Source organism: Bombina bombina, chromosome 3 (assembly GCF_027579735.1).
Source record: "Bombina bombina isolate aBomBom1 chromosome 3, aBomBom1.pri, whole genome shotgun sequence".
NCBI classification, from domain to species: domain Eukaryota; kingdom Metazoa; phylum Chordata; class Amphibia; order Anura; family Bombinatoridae; genus Bombina; species Bombina bombina.
This window is the reverse complement of record NC_069501.1, coordinates 684,686,156-684,705,584: the sequence shown is the minus strand read 5'-3', so window position 1 is coordinate 684,705,584 and position 19,429 is coordinate 684,686,156. Positions and strand designations below refer to the sequence as shown.

The 19,429-nt window shown below is 40.3% G+C and overlaps 1 protein-coding gene across 1 annotated transcript in view; it reads left to right on the top strand.

Moving 5' to 3' along the window:
* CCT6A (chaperonin containing TCP1 subunit 6A) overlaps positions 1-15,978 on the top strand; it is a 73,881-nt gene extending 57,903 nt beyond the window's left edge. The window contains exons 13-14 of the mRNA XM_053707458.1: positions 15,428-15,500; positions 15,649-15,978. Of these exons, the coding sequence (XP_053563433.1) occupies positions 15,428-15,500; positions 15,649-15,721 (146 nt within the window). The 3' untranslated portion in view covers positions 15,722-15,978. The remainder of the gene's footprint in view (positions 1-15,427; positions 15,501-15,648) is intronic.
* The last annotated feature ends 3,451 nt before the right edge of the window (positions 15,979-19,429 follow it).

The window sequence follows — 19,429 nt, the reverse complement described above, 5'->3', positions numbered from 1 at the left end:
CGCACTTCCGCTTTTTTGGAGCTTAGTGAGACTGTTCTGTGTAGAGGATCAGTGTCTGCTTTGCGATTTTCATCAGCGGATTTGTCTAAGAGGAGAGGATCTCTGCAGGAGAGTCTTGCTTACTCTTGCTAGTGGGGTGTCAATCTTGTCCGGTAGGAGCCTCAGGCAATCTGAGGTCGCTTCTTAGATTAATTTTATTTTGTGTTATGTTTTTTTATAAGTCCCTACTAAATTTGAAAATTCTTTTATTTTTCACTAATTTGGTTAAAGCTGAATTCTGTAGTTATGGATTCAGAATTAGATCAGTCTGTCTGGATAAATGCTTACTATGTTTGGAGGCTCAAATTGTCCTGCCAATGCAATTTTGTTCCCCATGTTTAGCTAAAAGTTTAAAACTTAAAGACAAATTACTGCCTTTTGAGCCAAGTGTCTCTCGGGATAATGCTGTGCATAACATGCCTCAGCTTTCTTAAACGTCCCAAGCCTTTAATTGTTTCTCATTCTGTGTCCTCTCAACCACCTGGGGGTGTTTATGTACCTGGGGCTTTTTCCGCTCAGATTACTTCTGCAGTATCTGCGGCTTTGTCCGCTTTCCCTTTGGGTAAGCGAAAGAAAATCTAAACGTTTGCCTGATACTAAGGATTCTGACAAGACTGCATTAGCCAAGTAGCTTCTGAAAGTGAGATCTCAGACTTACACTTTTTCGAAAAATCTTCAGAATCCAAAGAGGATAATTTTAGATTTAAAGGGACACTGAACCCAAATTTTTTCTTTCGTGATTCAGATAGAGCATGCCATTTTAAGCAACTTTCTAATTTATTCCTATTACATTTTCTTCATTCTCTTTGTATCTTTATTTGAAATGCAAAAATGTAAGTTTAGATGCCGGCCCATTTTTGGTGAACAACCTGGGTTGTTCTTGCTGGCTGGTGGATAAATTCATCCACCAATAAAAAAAGTGCTATCCAGAGGTCTGAAACAAAAAAGCTTAGATACCTTTTTCAAATAAAAAAAAGCAAGAGAATGAAAAGAATACAACAAAAGAAAAGGGGGCGCCCTTGAGAGTATCTAATAAAAAAATGATAATATGTGATATATGAGGTAGCTCATATGTTACCAATAGGAATGTACCTTTCAGTATAAGTGATGATACACTGATTCAATAGTAACTTGTATATATATTGTGAATAGAGTAAATAGATATTAACCTATACAATTGATAATCACAATGTTAATAGGACAGTTGTATCTCACTCAAAGATAGTGGTTATAGGGTTATAATGATCACTATATTGTCCTTTATAAGAATCTTGATAGTAGAATACCAGGGCAGCAATCTGTAGTGGTCCAGACCAGGATCCAATTAAGCAATCTAAAATATCAAACAGAGACAGATGCGCCACATGGCCCAATATTGTAGTTTCCAAATGTATGTAGATTTTACTATATAGTTGAACTCACATGTATTGAAGCACCTCACTTGGTGCAAATGACACAGTCTGGGATCTATAACAGTCACCCAGCAGACCGGCCTCTCGAGTTGTTCAGGGTCTATGTAAAATAGAAAACACAAAAAAGCCTATATGGCCTAGTATTGTATGACTAGAGTGATTCCACACCAGATAGTAGTATAAGATTTTGAACTCACATTTGGTGAAGCATCCCCAATGATGCTATAGAGACAGGCTGGGATTAATTCAGTCACCCAACAGACTTAACTCGTGGCATACAGCATGCAATAGTCCTCTCGGTGGTCTTTAGGTCAGTTATATCCTCAGATAAAAAACAATTCATAGGCAGCAAGTGTTTTTAGTAAAAGTTAAAATCACTTTAATAAAATAATAGATTGCGACGCGTTTCTCAGTCTCAGACTGTTTCCTCAGGCATAATAAAATAGTTTACAAACACTTGCTATATATTCCTAAGCAAACCACTTAACATAATTGGTAACACTTGTTGTGGGTGTGGTTTATGACATCATCAGTATCCTAGCTACTAATATGTTTTAGCAACAAATGTGACACAGTATTGTATATTTAAACAATGTACATCAGAATTTACATTTTATGGGTCAAATGAAACAATCTACCTCATACTTTGTAGTACAAATATTAATCACAAAATTAGTTTAAACACATAAATAAATACAATATTGTAGTAATACATATATTTCCCATGCTACTCAGTCATATCTGATTCCTATCTCTATTTCTATATAATGTCTACACTGAGTCTGTTTTATATCTGAACATCTTTAGTGGTTCATCTTATTTTTTTTCATTTTTTTCCAAAATCTGATCCCTCTCTGCCAATAGACACAATCTACATTTAATGTGAGGGTAACTATTCTTTGTCCAAACACTTGTATTACACATTAAAAGTCCTTTGGTTTGTTGGTACGTTACAGTTTTATGATCTGCTGCTGTGCAAACACTGTGATTTCAAATGGCAGATGGTTGACTACCCTTATAGGGCTATTGATCCATTAAAATAATATTCAAGATCACTTACTTTGGTTACAAACGCCATCTGAGGTTCTAAATGGCGTGTGTGTTGCGCTAGTGCGCATGTGTGCAGCGCCAATGCATCTGTAGTTACTGTTGCCAAGGGAACAATAACGTTAATCAATTACACGTTATGCGTAAAACGTGAAAGAGCGCAGCTAGTAGTAGGTTGCGCTAGTGCGCATGTCTGTATTGCCAATGCGTCTCAGGTTTTTGTTGCTAAGGGAACCAGAATCTTATTCAATTACACGTTATGCGTGTAATAGCGCTGCTAATGATAAGTCAATTTTATCTTGTAGGAGGTTTTTTATTTTATTTATTTGGTCTGTTAGTTTTGTCTATGGGAAATAGACACTCACTATCGATTGAGCCGTATCTATTTGCTCTACTATTTGCCATAGCCCCCATATTATAATGGCAAATTACTGGCAAAAAAAAATAATAAAAAAAATATATAATAATAAAAGAGCAATATCCTATTAATGTATTCCGAGTCCTACAGCATATCCTTCCCATCATCTATAACATATCACAGTAAGATCTGATTACAGGCATATAATGAGTTAATAACATATTTAGAACAAATGTTAACCGAAGTAATGTATATTGCTGTGTAGTGTTATTAATGTTATATGTTGTTCATAGAAGAAATAATAATTATTATAAACTAGTGCTCTTGTGACTCACAATATGTGTATTTTATTAATTAATGTCCAGTGATACATACTACTATGTGATGTTATTATAACAATATATAAGTCATATTATAACTAATCGTTATTATTGAGCTGATAGTATTGCGGCTCCAAAGGTGTATATTTTACTAATACCCTTCCTTTATATGATGTGACTATGTATAATTACTAAGTTGTCATGTATGTGTATAAACAAGAGTGTATCTGTATGTGCCAAATTTCATAAACAATAAGACTAGTGATGCAGTTTTGAGATATAGTTGTTAGTTAGAAATTTTTATATATAATTAATATGTATGTTCATTACTATTTTACTAAAGTAACTGTGTGTTTACTAGTGTCAAGTGTGTGTGTTAGATAGGTGTGTATTTGATGGTGTCAAATTGGGAGAAATGGTGTCTAGTAATTCTATTTAAGTCTTTATAAGAATTTCATTAGTGTGTAGGACGAGATAAACTAGGTTGTTAGTGCATAACGTGTAAGATCAATATTATATGTAGTATATCTATGAGTTTAGATATATCCTAAAATATAATTAAGTGTGATATATAAGTGTGTGTGCCCTCCCAGTGATTAATCCCAATGTGTCACTTGTGTCATAATATGTATCATAAAAGTGTATTACCAATATAGATAGATGGTAATCAGTGCAAAATATGCCCAGTGGTGGGCACATCTATCCTCCATAAAAAGGCATAATGTATGTAAATAGATCTATATACGCGTAGGTATCGATATTTTGTTATTAGATCTATAGGGTTATTCTTAGGGTATTATGGTGGACTTGATATAACTTTACAGATCAAATGCTGCTAGGTCTACGCACTCATTCAGACCCTCTGGAACTAAAGTATGTAGTTTATGAATCCAGAATGTTTCTCTACGGCGTAGAGTAAGCATGGGATTATGACTGTTCCTTGGTACTTGCTCTATAGGTAGAATATGAACAGATTTGGAACTACCCTTATGTGCGTAAGCACAGTGCCTTGATAGGCTGTGTTTAAGAAATTTTCTTTTTATGTTATATTTGTGTTCACTCCATCTCTTCTTTATGGTTCGGGAGGTACGCCCTACATATTGGACCCCACATGTACAGCTAATCAGATAGATTACGTACGTGGATTCACATGAGAGTCTCTTAGTGATCTGCTGGGTGACTGTTATAGATCCCAGACTGTGTCATTTGCACCAAGTGAGGTGCTTCAATACATGTGAGTTCAACTATATAGTAAAATCTACATACATTTGGAAACTACAATATTGGGCCATGTGGCGCATGTCTCTGTTTGATATTTTAGAATGAAAAGAAATTGATAAAGTAAATTACAAAGTTGCTTAAAATTGCATGCTCTATCTGAATCACAAAAGACAAATTTTGGGTTCAGTGTCCATTTAAGCTTGAACACCTCTGGTTACTATTGAAGGAGGTTCTAGCTTCTTTAGACTCTGAACCTTTGGTTGCTGTCAACCCTACAAAACCTTCTAAATTGGATAGTTTTAATGATTCTCCGTCTTATGTTTTTTCCTGTCCCTAGGAAGATGTCTGACCTTTTTGCTCAGGAATGGGATAAACCAGGGGTTCTTTTTTCCCCTTCTCCTGTTTTTTAAAAAGATGTTCCCTGTTGTTGACTCTAGGAACAGTGCGCCTTGAGTCACGAATAAAGTTGGAGCTATTTCTACTCTTGCCAAGAGGATAGTTGCTCTTTTAAGGATCCAATGGATAATAAGCTAGAGGCTTATTTAAAAAAGATGTACATCCATCAAGGATTACAGTGGCAACCTGCAGCGAGTGTTGCCACGGTTGCGTGAGCTGCATCCTATTGGTGCGATGCTTTGTCGGATCTTATTGCAGAAGAGACTACGGTGGAGATCAAAGATATGATCAAAGCTCTCAAATTGGCCATTACCTTTTATCTGATGCCAACATGCAGATAATTCGACTGGGGGCTAAAATGTCTAGTTTCACTGTACTAGCACGCAGAGCTCTGTGGTTTAAATCTTGGATGGCTGAACTCTCTCTAAGGCCAAGCTTGGCTTTACCTTTTAAGGGAAAGACTGTTTATACCTGGTCTGGTGGAACTAATTTCAGAGATTACGGGTGGAAAGGGATCTTTCCTACCTCAGTACAAGAAGGATAGAGCTAGAGGTCATCAGACTTCTAATTTTCGTTCCTTTCTTAATTTTAAGGGACAAAAGTTTTCCTCTTCCAAACCTGACCGATCCAGAACCACTTGGAAAGCCAGTCAGCCCCTGGAACAAGGGAAAGCAGAACAAGAAACCTTCTGCTGACTCTAAATCAGCATGAAGGTTCCGCCCCCGATTCGAGTGGGGGGCAGGCTTTCTTTTTTTCGTCAAGCCTGGATATGCGATGTCCAAGATCCATGAGCTGTGGACATAGTATCTCAGTTACAGAATGGGATTCAAGTCTTGCCCTCCAAGGGGAAGATTTCTCCTGTAAAGACTTTCCTCAAACCAGGTAAAGGAGGCCTTCTTAAACTGCATAAACTACCTATCCTCCCTGGGAGGAGGAGTTCAGCTAAGGGAATAAGGTCTAGGATTCTATTCAAATCTATTTGTGCTGCCCAAAAAGGAGGAAACTTTCCATCCAATTCTAAACCTCAAATGTCGTCAAATTCCTGAGGGTTCCTTCCTTCAAGATGGAAACTATTCGTTGCATTCTTCCTTTGGTACAGGAAGGTTAGTTTATGATCATAGACCTGGATGGGAACACCATCAGTTTCTGAGGTTTGCCTTCTTGGGCAAGCATTTTCAATTTGTTGCACTTCCGTTTGGTCCAGCCACAGCTCCCAAAATATTCACAAAGGTTCTGGGGGTGTTTTTAGCAGTGATCAAATCCCAGGGAATTGCTGTGGCGCCTAAGCTAGACGAAATTGAGGTTCAGGGGTCATCTTTTCAACTAGCCCAATCTCATACACAGATGCTGTGGTCTTTTCTTCGTTCCCATGGGTGGAAGGTGAATTTGGAAAATAGTTCTCTAATTCCATCTACCAAGTATGTTTCCTAGGGACAATAATAGATTCCCTGTCTATGAAAAGTTTCCTGACTGAGGTCAGAAAATCCAAAATTCTTGCTTCCTGCCTTCCGTCCATCTGTGGCTTAATGCATGGAGGTGATTGGTCTGATGGTGGCATCCATGGACATTATTCAGTTTGCTCGGTTTCATCTGCGACCGCTGCAACTTTGTATGCTCTGTCAATGGAACAGAGACCATTCGGATTTATCAGAGAATAAATTTGGACCCTCTAACAAGAGACTCGTGTGGTGGATGTCACAGGAACATCTGTCTCAGGGTACCTGCTTTCTGAGACCTTCCTGGGAGATTGTGACTATGGACGCCAGGCTGGGGAGCTGTTTGGAGTCCTCTGAAGGCTATGGGCTTGTGGTCTCGGGAAGAGTCCTCTCTTCCCATAAACATCTTGGAGTTGAGAGCCATCTTCAATGTCCTATCCGCGTGGCCTCAACTGTCTTTAGTCCGATTTTTATCAGATTCCATATTTTGAGACATCCTTTCTGGCTTGCATCAACCACAGGGGAGACTCTGAGTTCCATAGCGAAGGAGGGGACTCGCATTTTGCAGTGGGCGGAAGCTCACAATTGTCTTCTATCTGCCATCCACATTCCAGGAGTGGACAACTGGGAGGCAGATTTTCTGAGCAGCAGACCTTTCATCCCGGGGGTGGGCTCTCCATCCGGAAGTGTTCTCTCAGATAATCAAGTAGAGGGGGTTCCAGCAGTGACGTGCAGTGGCTAGGATACGCCTTCATTCTTTAGATATCCTTTGTTGAAGACATAGCAATGCACATGGGTGAGCCAATCACATGAGGTATCTATGTGCAGCCACCAATCAGCAGCTACTGAGCATATTTAGATATGATTTTCAACAATTGACATCAAAAGAATAAAGAAAATTAGATATTAGATGTAAATTGGAAAGTTATTTAAATTTGCATATGGGTTTCATGTCCCTTTAAATGGTGTCTTGGAAAACTGGTCAACTTAGTAAACATCTGATTTTAGTCTAAAAGGATTGTAACATAAACTCTTGCTAGATAACACAATGCATGCTCTGATTAGGAGATCTAGAAATCCATGCCCATTAAAATATGTTTAAAACATACTTTTTACTTTAATGCTGCAAATTATGCTTATAGATTCTTTCATTACATAAGGGATGAGAGTCAGAGGGGGAGGAAGAGAGACAGAGAGAGAAAGAGACCATGGGGGAGAACACATAAGGAGAGAGATGGATAGACACACACACACACACACAAGGGGGGGGACGGACCACTGCATTTTAAAGTGATAAAACAGCAGAGCTACAGAGTTCAGAAAATGAGTCTAATTTAGTGTGAAGTACAGAGGCAAGCTGCTAAGTTAGTGGGTGTAAAGTTTGAGTTAACAAAATACAAAAACGATCCTGCTGTAAAAGAGTAAAAAAACACTAAACCACATTAATTATCATTTTCACTAACAGAATCCCTTTCAGTAAAATCTTACTTTAATAAGATGTGGCTGAAACACTGCTCTCTGTGCCTCTTTTCCTGCTCTGTAAGGATTCAGGAAGTGACAGTGGGACATTCCACTGCACTTAGAGGGGAAGAACAGAACTTTTTCACTTTAGCAAAGCTGACAGGTTCACAGGGCAGCAACAAAATATATGAAAGTTGTTGTTGTTTTGCGTTTTTGTTTTATATGATTTAACATCCAGCCCCAACCCTATGTTCCACTTACTAATGCCTCTCGCTGGATTGGTTCAGCCCAAATAGGACTGCCTCAAATAAGCAGTTAATGGGCAATGCAATGATCTTAACCACTTGCATCCAGTAGGTGGCGCAGCATGTTGTGTAATGGTGGACAGACCTGCTTGTGCCTCTCCATTGCACAACATGTAGCTGTGAGGGAAAAAAAATGCTGGGGGGAATTTTTTTTTTTAAAGACAATAAAAAATAATATATTTTTGCCCATATGAGAGGTGAAGCACTGCCTCACCTGCCTCTAGTGACTGCACATCACTGGGTTCCAGAGTTGGATCTGATGGCGTCTCCCCAAAACGCTAAGGTTCCAAAGTACGGTTCAAGGTCAAGAGATCCTCAGGCAGTTCTGATAGATGCTCTAGAGGTTCCTTGGAGGTTTTCTCTGGCTTATTAGTTTCCTCCGTTTTTTGCTCTCCTTCCATGAGTCATTGCTCGTACTAAACAGGAGAGCATCCTAATAGCTCCTGCATGGCCTCACAGGATATGGTTTGCAGATCTGGTGAGGATGTCCTCTCTACCTCCTTGGAAGTTACCTCAGAGGAAGGACCTTCTAATTCAGGGTCCTTTCCTCCATTCAAACCTAGATTCTCTGAAGTTGACTGCTTGGAGATTGAACTCCTAAATCTGTCTAGACATGATTTCTCCTGTTAAGTGTGGTCAGTCCACGGGTCATCATTACTTCTGGGATATTAACTCCTCCCCAACAGGAAGTGCAAGAGGATTCACCCAGCAGAGCTGCTATATAGCTCCTCCCCTCTACGTCACACCCAGTCATTCTCTTGCACCCAACGAATAGATAGGATGTGTGAGAGGACTGTGGTGATTATACTTAGTTTCATACCTTCAATCAAAAGTTTATTTTATAATAGCACCGGAGTGTTATTCCTTCTCTGGTAGAATTTGAAGAAGAATCTACCTGAGTTTTTTCTATGATTTTAGCCGGCGTAGTTAAGATCATATTGCTGTTTCTCGGCCATCTGAGGAGAGGTAAACTTCAGATCAGGGGACAGCGGGCAGATTAATCTGCAAAGAGGTATGTAGCAGCTTATTATTTTCTGACAATGGAATTGATGAGAAAATTCTGCCATACCGATATAATGTAAACTCAGCCTTAAATGCAGTAGCAGCAACTGGTATCAGGCTGTCATGTATGTATATTTTACACTTCAGTATTCTGGGGAATGGCACTTCACTGGAATTATACTGTATGCATAAGACTTTAGCCTAATTTGCAGGGACTAGCAACAGGCTTTTGAATAACACTTAATTTATTTAATGTTAAACGTTTTTTGCTGGCATGTAAAATCATTTAATTTTCTGAGGTACTGGGTGAAAAAATGTTTTGGGCACTATTTTTTTCCACTTGGCAGTTTTATTTAATTTTAGACAGTTTACTGATCTCTCTCACTGTTGTGTGTGAGGGGGAGGGGCCTTTTTTGGCGCTTTTGCTACGCATCAAAAAATTCAGTCAGAGGTTTATTGTCTTCCCTGCATGATCCGGTTCATCTCTACAGAACTCAGGGGTCTTCAAAACTTGTTTTGAGGGAGGTAATCACTCACAGCAGAGCTGTGAGATTGTAGTTGACTGTGATAAAAAACGTTTATTTCTGTATTTTTTTTCTGCTATCAGGGTTTGTTATCCTTTGCTAATGGGAGCAATCCTTTGCTAAAATTGTGTTTTTACAAAGATTTGATGCTATAACTTCTGTTTATTAATTTTCAACTGTCATAACTTTTTCTGTGCTTCTTATAGGCACAGTACGTTTTCATATTATAGTAAATTACTTGAAAAGTATTTCCAAGTTGCTAGTTTATTTGCTAGTGTGTTAAACATGTCTGATTCAGAGGAAGATATCTGTGCTATATGTGCTAAAGCCAAAGTGGAGCCCAATAGAAATTTATGCTCTAACTGCATTGATGCTACTTTAAATAAAAGTCAATCTGTACAAATTGAACATATTTCACCAAACAACGAGGGGAGAGTTATGCCGACTAACTCGCCTCACGTGTCAGTACCTGCATCTCCCGCTCGGGAGGTGCGTGATATTGTAGCGCCGAGTACATCTGGGCGGCCATTACAAATCACATTACAGGATATGGCTACTGTTATGACTGAAGTTTTGGCTAAATTACCAGAACTAAGAGGTAAGCGTGATCACTCTGGGGTGAGAACAGAGTGCGCTGATAATATTAGGGCCATGTCAGACACTGCGTCACATTTTGCAGAACATGAGGACGGAGAGCTTCATTCTGCGGGTGACTGTTCTGATCCAAACAAACTGGATTCAGACATTTCAAATTTTAAATTTAAGCTGGAAAACCTCCGTGTATTACTAGGGGAGGTGTTAGCGGCTCTGAATGATTGTAACACAGTTGCAATACCAGAGAAAATGTGTAGGTTGGATAAATATTTTGCGGTACCGTGTTGCTAAGGAGTGGGATAGACCCGGTGTGCCGTTCTCACCCCCTCCTATATTTAGAAAGATGTTTCCAATAGATGCCACCACACGGGACTTATGGCAAACGGTCCCTAAGGTGGAGGGAGCAGTTTCTACTTTAGCTAAGCGTACCACTATCCCGGTGGAGGATAGCTGTGCCTTTTCAGATCCAATGGATAAAAAGTTAGAGGGTTACCTTAAGAAAATGTTTGTTCAACAAGGTTTTATATTGCAACCTCTTGCATGCATTGCGCCTGTCACGGCTGCGGCAGCATTTTGGTTTGAGTCTCTGGAAGAGACACTTGAATCAGCTCCTTTAGATTAGATTACACACAAGCTTAAAGCCCTTAAGTTAGCTAACTCATTTATTTCGGATGCCGTAGTACATTTAACTAAACTTACGGCTAAGAATTCCGGATTCGCCATTCAGGCGCGCAGAGCACTGTGGCTAAAATCCTGGTCAGCTGACGTTACTTCTAAATCTAAATTGCTTAATATACCTTTCAAAGGGCAGACCTTATTCGGGCCCGGGTTGAAAGAAATTATCGCTGACATTACAGGAGGTAAAGGCCATGCCCTGCCTCAAGACAGAGCCAAACCTAAGGCTAGACAGTCTAATTTTCGTTCCTTTCGTAATTTCAAAGCAGGAGCAGCATCAACTTCCTCTGCACCAAAACAGGAAGGAGCTGTTGCTCGCTACAGACAAGGCTGGAGACCTAACCAGTCCTGGAACAAGGGCAAGCAGGCCAGGAAACCTGCTGCTGCCCCTAAGACATCATGAATTGAGGGCCCCCGATCCGGGAACGGATCTAGTGGGGGGCAGACTTTCTCTCTTCGCCCAGGCTTGGGCAAGAGATGTCCAGGATCCCTGGGCGTTAGAGATCATATCTCAGGGATATCTTCTGGACTTCAAATCCTCTCCCCCAAAAGGGAGATTTCATCTGTCAAGGTTGTCAACAAACCAAATAAAGAAAGAGGCGTTTCTACGCTGTGTACAAGATCTTTTACTAATGGGAGTGATCCATCCGGTTCCGCGGTCGGAACAAGGACAAGGGTTTTACTCAAATCTGTTTGTGGTTCCCAAAAAAGAGGGAACTTTCAGGCCAATTCTGGATTTAAAAATCCTAAACAAATTCCTAAGAGTTCCATCGTTCAAGATGGAAACTATTCGGACAATCTTACCCATGATCCAAAAGGGTCAGTACATGACCACAGTGGATTTAAAGGATGCTTACCTTCACATACCGATTCACAAAGATCATTACCGGTATCTAAGGTTTGCCTTCCTAGACAGGCATTACCAGTTTGTAGCTCTTCCATTCGGATTGGCTACGGCTCCAAGAATCTTCACGAAGGTTCTGGGTGCTCTTCTGGCGGTACTAAGACCGCGAGGAATTTCGGTAGCTCCGTACCTAGACGACATTCTGATACAAGCTTCAAGCTTTCAAACTGCCAAGTCTCATACAGAGTTAGTACTGGCATTTCTAAGGTCGCATGGATGGAAGGTGAACGAAAAGAAGAGTTCTCTCTTTCCACTCACAAGAGTTCCCTTCTTGGGGACTCTTATAGATTCTGTAGAAATGAAGATTTACCTGACAGAAGACAGGTTAACAAAGCTTCAAAATGCATGCCGTGTCCTTCATTCCATTCAACACCCGTCAGTAGCTCAATGCATGGAGGTGATCGGCTTAATGGTAGCGGCAATGGACATAGTACCCTTTGCACGCCTACATCTCAGACCGCTGCAATTGTGCATGCTAAGTCAGTGGAATGGGGATTACTCAGACTTGTCCCCTACTCTGAATCTGGATCAAGAGACCAGAAATTCTCTTCTATGGTGGCTTTCTCGGCCACATCTGTCCAGGGGGATGCCATTCAGCAGGCCAGACTGGACAATTGTAACAGACGCCAGCATACTAGGTTGGGGCGCTGTCTGGAATTCTCTGAAGGCTCAGGGACAATGGAATCAGGAGGAGAGTCTCCTGCCAATAAACATTCTGGAATTGAGAGCAGTTCTCAATGCCCTTCTGGCTTGGCCCCAGTTAACAACTCGGGGGTTCATCAGGTTTCAGTCGGACAACATCACGACTGTAGCTTACATAAACCATCAGGGAGGGACAAGAAGCTCCCTAGCAATGATGGAAGTATCAAAGATAATTCGCTGGGCAGAGTCTCACTCTTGCCACCTGTCAGCAATCTACATCCCGGGAGTGGAGAACTGGGAGGCGGATTTCCTAAGTCGTCAGACTTTTCATCCGGAGGTCTTTGCCCAAATACTTCGACGTTGGGGCAAACCAGAGATAGATCTCATGGCGTCTCGACAGAACGCCAAGCTTCCTCGTTATGGGTCCAGATCCAGGGATCCGGGAGCGGTTCTGATAGATGCTTTGACAGCACCTTGGACCTTCGGGATGGCTTATGTGTTTCCACCCTTCCCGATGCTTCCTCGATTGATTGCCAGAATCAAACAGGAGAGATCATCAGTGATTCTAATAGCGCCTGCATGGCCACGCAGGACTTGGTATGCAGATCTAGTGGACATGTCATCCTGTCCACCTTGGTCTCTACCTCTGAAACAGGACCTTCTGATCCAGGGTCCCTTCAAACATCAAAATCTAATTTCTCTGAAGCTGACTGCTTGGAAATTGAACGCTTGATCTTATCAAAACGTGGTTTTTCTGAGTCAGTTATTGATACCTTAATACAGGCTAGGAAGCCTGTTACCAGAAAGATTTACCATAAGATATGGCGCAAATACTTATATTGGTGCGAATCCAAGAGTTACTCATGGAGTAAGGTTAGGATTCCTAGGATATTGTCTTTTCTACAAGAAGGTTTAGAAAAGGGTTTATCCGCTAGTTCCTTAAAGGGACAGATTTCAGCTCTGTCCATTCTTTTACACAAACGTCTGTCAGAAGTTCCGGACGTTCAAGCTTTTTGTCAGGCTTTAGCTAGGATCAAGCCTGTGTTTAAATCTGTTGCTCCACCATGGAGTTTGAACTTAGTTCTTAATGTTTTACAGGGTGTTCCGTTTGAACCCCTTCATTCCATTGATATAAAGTTGTTATCTTGGAAAGTTCTGTTTTTAATGGCGATTTCCTCGGCTCGAAGAGTCTCTGAGTTATCTGCCTTACATTGTGATTCTCCTTATCTGATTTTTCATTCAGACAAGGTAGTTCTGCGTACTAAACCTGGGTTCCTACCTAAGGTGGTCACTAACAGGAATATCAATCAAGAGATTGTTGTTCCTTCTTCGAAGAAGGATTAGGACACAAAGATGGAACGTCTGCTACACAATCTAGATGTAGTCCATGCCCTGAAATTTTATCTACAGGCAACTAAGGATTTTCGACAAACGTCTTCCCTGTTTGTCGTTTATTCTGGTCAGAGGAGAGGTCAAAAAGCTTCGGCTACCTCTCTCTCTTTTTGGCTTCGTAGCATAATACGGTTAGCCTATGAGACTGCTGGACAGCAGCCTCCTGAAAGAATTACAGCACATTCTACTAGAGCTGTGGCTTCCACTTGGGCCTTTAAGAATGAGGCTTCTGTTGAACAGATTTGCAAGGCTGCAACTTGGTCTTCGCTTCATACTTTTTCCAAATTTTACAAATTTGACACTTTTGCTTCTTCGGAGGCTGTTTTTGGGAGAAAGGTTCTTCAGGCAGTGGTTCCTTCCGTATAAAGAGCCTGCCTGTCCCTCCCGTCATCCGTGTACTTTAGCTTTGGTATTGGTATCCCAGAAGTAATGATGACCCGTGGACTGACCACACTTAACAGGAGAAAACAAAATTTATGCTTACCTGATAAATTCCTTTCTCCTGTAGTGTGGTCAGTCCACGGCCCGCCCTGTTTTTTATGGCAGGTCTAAAAAAAAATTTAAATTATACTCCAGTCACCACTGCACCCTTTGGCTTCTCCTTTCTCGTTGGTTCTTGGTCGAATGACTGGGTGTGACGTAGAGGGGAGGAGCTATATAGCAGCTCTTCTGGGTGAATCCTCTTGCACTTCCTGTTGGGGAGGAGTTAATATCCCAGAAGTAATGATGACCCGTGGACTGACCACACTACAGGAGAAAGGAATTTATCAGGTAAGCATAAATTTTTTTTTTTTTTTTTTAAAGCAGTAATTGAAACATGATTCAGGCTCGAAAGCCTGTTACGTGCAAGATTTACCATTAGATATGGCTTAAATATCTTGATTGGTGCAAATCTAAGGGGTTCTCATGGAGCCAGGTGAGGATTCCCCAGATTTTGTCCTTTCTGCAGCATTGCCTGGAGAATGACTTATCGGTCAGTAACCTAAAGGGTCAGATTTCTGCATTATCTATCAGATGTTCAAGCATTTCTACAGGCCCTGTGGAGCCTTAATTTAGTTATTAAAGTTTTGCAGTAGGCTTTGTTTGAGCCAATGCCATGTTGTTGATATAAAGTTATCCTGGAATGTTTTTTGTTTCCGGTTGCCATTTCTTCCGCTCGCAGAGTGCCTGAACGTTCAGCTTTGCAGTGTGATTTTCCCGTACCTTATTTCTCATGCTAATAAGGCATGTCTGTCCTTCGTACTATATTGGGTTTTCTCCCTAAGGTGGTATTGGATCAAAACATTAATCAGGAAATTTATTGTTCGTTTTTGTTCTAATCCTTCTCAAAAGAATGACTGGGGGTTATGGGTAAGGCAGTTACAATTAACAGCTTTGCTGGGGTGCTCTTTGCCTCCTGCTGGCCAGGAGTTGAATATCCCACTAGTAATTGGAATGAGGTTGTGAACTCGATGTCCAGAAATAAATTTATCAGGTAAGCATAAATTTTTTTTTTCTTTTTTTAGTTTAGTACCCTGGGTAGCACTTGCTGATTGGTGGCTTAAATGTATCTGAATCATGAGAGAAAATAGATTGCAATATTAAAGGGATATGAAATTCAGTTATTTGAAGTTTTGACATTTTATACATTGAACCTAGTATGACAGAACACAACTTCATTATGTATAGTAAATCATAAGTTGCAATTTTCTATTACTAGGTGAACCCATAGTTTCTGCTGAAGCTGGAATCTGGGATAACTACAACGTCAAAAAGCAGCTTCTTCATTCATGGTAATTTAAGATTGAGGTTATATTTTTTATTATGAGATTGCTCCGTACTCTATTCTTCAAAGATAAATTGTAATTAAACATACAGATTGTGGGAGGGAGGGGGGTTAAGAATCACTCATTTGTATCATGAATCCTATTCTCTTCACAGCACTGTCATTGCAAGTAATATCCTTTTGGTGGATGAAATCATGCGAGCTGGAATGTCGTCATTGAAAGGGTGAAACCACTGACTTTGTTATCATTGCGGTTACAGTACCAGAGTATCACTTCAAGGCATTCAGCTACAGCACCGCTACATTTGCAGAACATATTTGCAGAGGGAAGTGGAATCTGAAGCGTGGTCCCCTAAAATAGCACCTATTGAAATTAATTTGTTCTAATGTTGAAATATATTTATTCTTTTTTTTTATAGCACTGAAAAGTACATGCTGCCCAGCAGTCTTTGTACTCAATAAAAAGAAAACAAATTTGCTCTTCACTTTTACTTCAGTTTGTTTATTTATTTGATAGGGCACCTTTTTTTAATTTTCTAAATATTCAGTAGCCCATTCGTCTCCCAGGGTTCTTCAAGCTTTTTTTTTTTTTTTCCCCCCCAAGACCCAGTGGAATTATACCACATACTTTAAAGACCCTATCTTTATGCTTGTTCTGAAAATTTCTGAAGTTAATATAATTGCGGCTGCCATTTTTAACTATTAAAATGTGTGCATACTTTATTCCTGAGGGTAGTCAAAATTTAATTTATTTTTTTTGTAACGGTAATAATACACGTAAATAGGCAGAAATACACCCACTCACATTCTTTCACACATCCACCCAGACACACTCACACATACACTCAAAGTCCCAAAATCTCTCTCCCTCTCCTCGGATACACACCCTCTCTCACAGGCAGCAACACTAACATCAGCAACCACAATGATGGAGGGCAGATAATGGGTCACATCAGAGCAGTTTCAGTGGCAAGTGAAAGACAATGTTCAGCAAAAGAATAAACTAAATTACACACTCCATGATGCATGTAAAAGTTAAAAGCTGCCTCAGCAATGATGCAACTTCAAAGGTGAAATGGCATGTGTCAAGAATCATACATCCATTAAAGCAAGTAAGCTGCCATAAAGGATTCCCTAGGTGTGGAGCAGTGGATACACATGGACAACTGATTTAACATAATGCTTTTGCTGCATTCTAAAACTGTTAACATATTTTTTCCAATCAGAATAAAAACAAGTTATATTTATATCCAAAAATCAAAGTATTAATGTATAAATCATTTAACCCCTTAAGGACCATCGACGTACCCTGTATGTCACTGGCCTTTTTTTGGGACGTGATTGTTTTATAGCGCGGTCTTGCCACCGGCGTTGAGACTGCTCTATTCCACAAAGCCTGCTGGAGGGAGTGCATTAATAGCGTGTTCTTGCTAGATTTGTGCTATCATGTCCTGAAAAAACCCTTAACGACCAGTGACATACAGGGTACATTGTGGTCATTAAGGGGTTAAAAATAACGCCCAAAGCCTTTAAATAAAAATACACATGCAACCTAAATAATAAATTATGAGTTGACATCTGTTACCAGCAACTCTAGATCTGTACTTTCAATTGCTAATGCCGTAACTAAGTAGCAGATGACTTACCAAATTGGCAACTGCTAACAGTGTAAGGTTAGACATTTGGGAATGGGGTTGTAGTGCAGCTGCTCAGCGCTCTTTCCTAATTTGTAGCCAATAAATATGTTTTCCCTGTCACACAGCAGCTCAAACATACTATTGGTCTTGCCCGTGCCAGAAAACATAGCAACCTTGTTGCCCTTTCTCTCCCTTCTAAGGCACCCAGCTCACTGTCTCCCAATCATAGTGCTGAAACTCTCGTCACTTCCAGTTCAATCACTTAAACTCTGCCATCTTCCTCAGATTAGTTGTGTTAAATTCTAGGCATAACGTCACGTGGTAGGATAGTAAAGGAAGAGGTCTCGTGACCTGGCACACAGCGGTGTAGGAAAAGTTTTTGGGTCATCCCATGATATGACGGAGCAGAGGGGTGTGTGCAATCCAGAGCATGTGTAGTTTAGTCCATGCTGTTTTGACGGATCCTATGTATGTGAAACACTAAGCTTTTTAATAAGGAAGGACGTAACAGTTTTCTTTCTGACACAGGGAGTCCACGGTTCATTAGTAAATACTATTGGGAATATCTAGTGTTTCAGTGATGATATCACTAAAGCACTTATAAGATGCGCCTAGGATAGGTATTACAAAGATTAGTGATGAAAAAAGTAAATGAACTGTAAAGATAAAAATAATTTTATATAAATATATATAAAATAACAATAACAGTATTATAATATTAGTATCAGAACATTGCTTGTAATGACACTCAAAAGTAAAAGTAACAATAAAACCTGTAAAGTTCAATGTATGTATTCTGATACAGAGTCCAAGAATACACAATGGCAATTCCAGAAGCTGATAGACAGGTGAGGGTATTCCAAGATGGTATAGGCTGCTCCTCCAGGGTGTTGTGCCGCAACACGGATGATATATCTAGGAAGGAAAGGATAGAGGGTGCCACATAGTGCAGATCATAAAAATAAATAAAAAACAGCAGCAAATGGATCACAAGAATCCTACTAACACAGTGTAAAGCACCAATGTGCAGTATTCGCAGTCCGGAACCACACGTCGTCCGGTAGACCTTTTAAGGGATGTCGTCAGGTGGGATTCCTCGTCTCACCAGGGAGAGTCCAGGGAAATCCAAAATGGTGTGATTGGAGCAAGTCAATGTCCAATATGGTTCATACCAGAAAATTCCAAAAAAAAACAAATGGATGGTGGTGATATAAAATTGGCCTAGGCCAAAATGATGCAGCAGATAGAGAGTTAAAAAGTAATAAAATTTATTCCAAATTAAAAACAGCAACGCGTTTCAGTGTTCAACACTGTTTCATCAGGCTATACAAACATACTCTCAACTGCCATATTTAAAATAAACAGGAACCAATCAACAATCTGAACAGAGTCCACACCCTAATTGGGGTATACCATTATACACTTAATGTGGTGAACAACAGTTTTTATTTATAACATTGTTTCAAATAAAACTATAAATTCTCTGAAAATCTGCAGAACCTGTTATAGTATGCTATATAAACAATCAATTACCAAAGACAACAAAAACAGAATTTATGCTTACCTGATAAATTGCTTTCTCCAACGGTGTGTCCGGTCCACGGCGTCATCCTTACTTGTGGGATATTCTCTTCCCCAACAGGAAATGGCAAAGAGTCCCAGCAAAGCTGGTCACATGATCCCTCCTAGGCTCCGCCTACCCCAGTCATTCGACCGACGGACAGGAGGAAATATATATAGTAGAAACCATATGATACCATGGTGACTGTAGTTAGAGAAAATAATTCATCAGACCTGATTAAAAAACCAGGGCGGGCCGTGGACCGGACACACCGTTGGAGAAAGTAATTTATCAGGTAAGCATAAATTCTGTTTTCTCAAACATTGGTGTGTCCGGTCCACGGCGTCATCCTTACTTGTGGGAACCAATACCAAAGCTTTAGGACACGGATGAAGGGAGGGAGCAAATCAGGTCACCTAAACGGAAGGAACCACAGCTTGCAAAACCTTTCTCCCAAAAATAGCCTCCGAAGAAGCAAAAGTATCAAATTTGTAAAATTTGGCAAAAGTGTGCAGTGAAGACCAAGTCGCTGCCTTACATATCTGGTCAACAGAAGCCTCGTTCTTGAAGGCCCATGTGGAAGCCACAGCCCTAGTGGAGTGAGCTGTGATTCTTTCAGGAGGCTGCCGTCCGGCAGTCTCATAAGCTAATCGGATAATGCTTTTAAGCCAAAAGGAAAGAGAGGTAGAAGTCGCTTTTTGACCTCTCCTTTTACCAGAATAAACAACAAACAAGGAA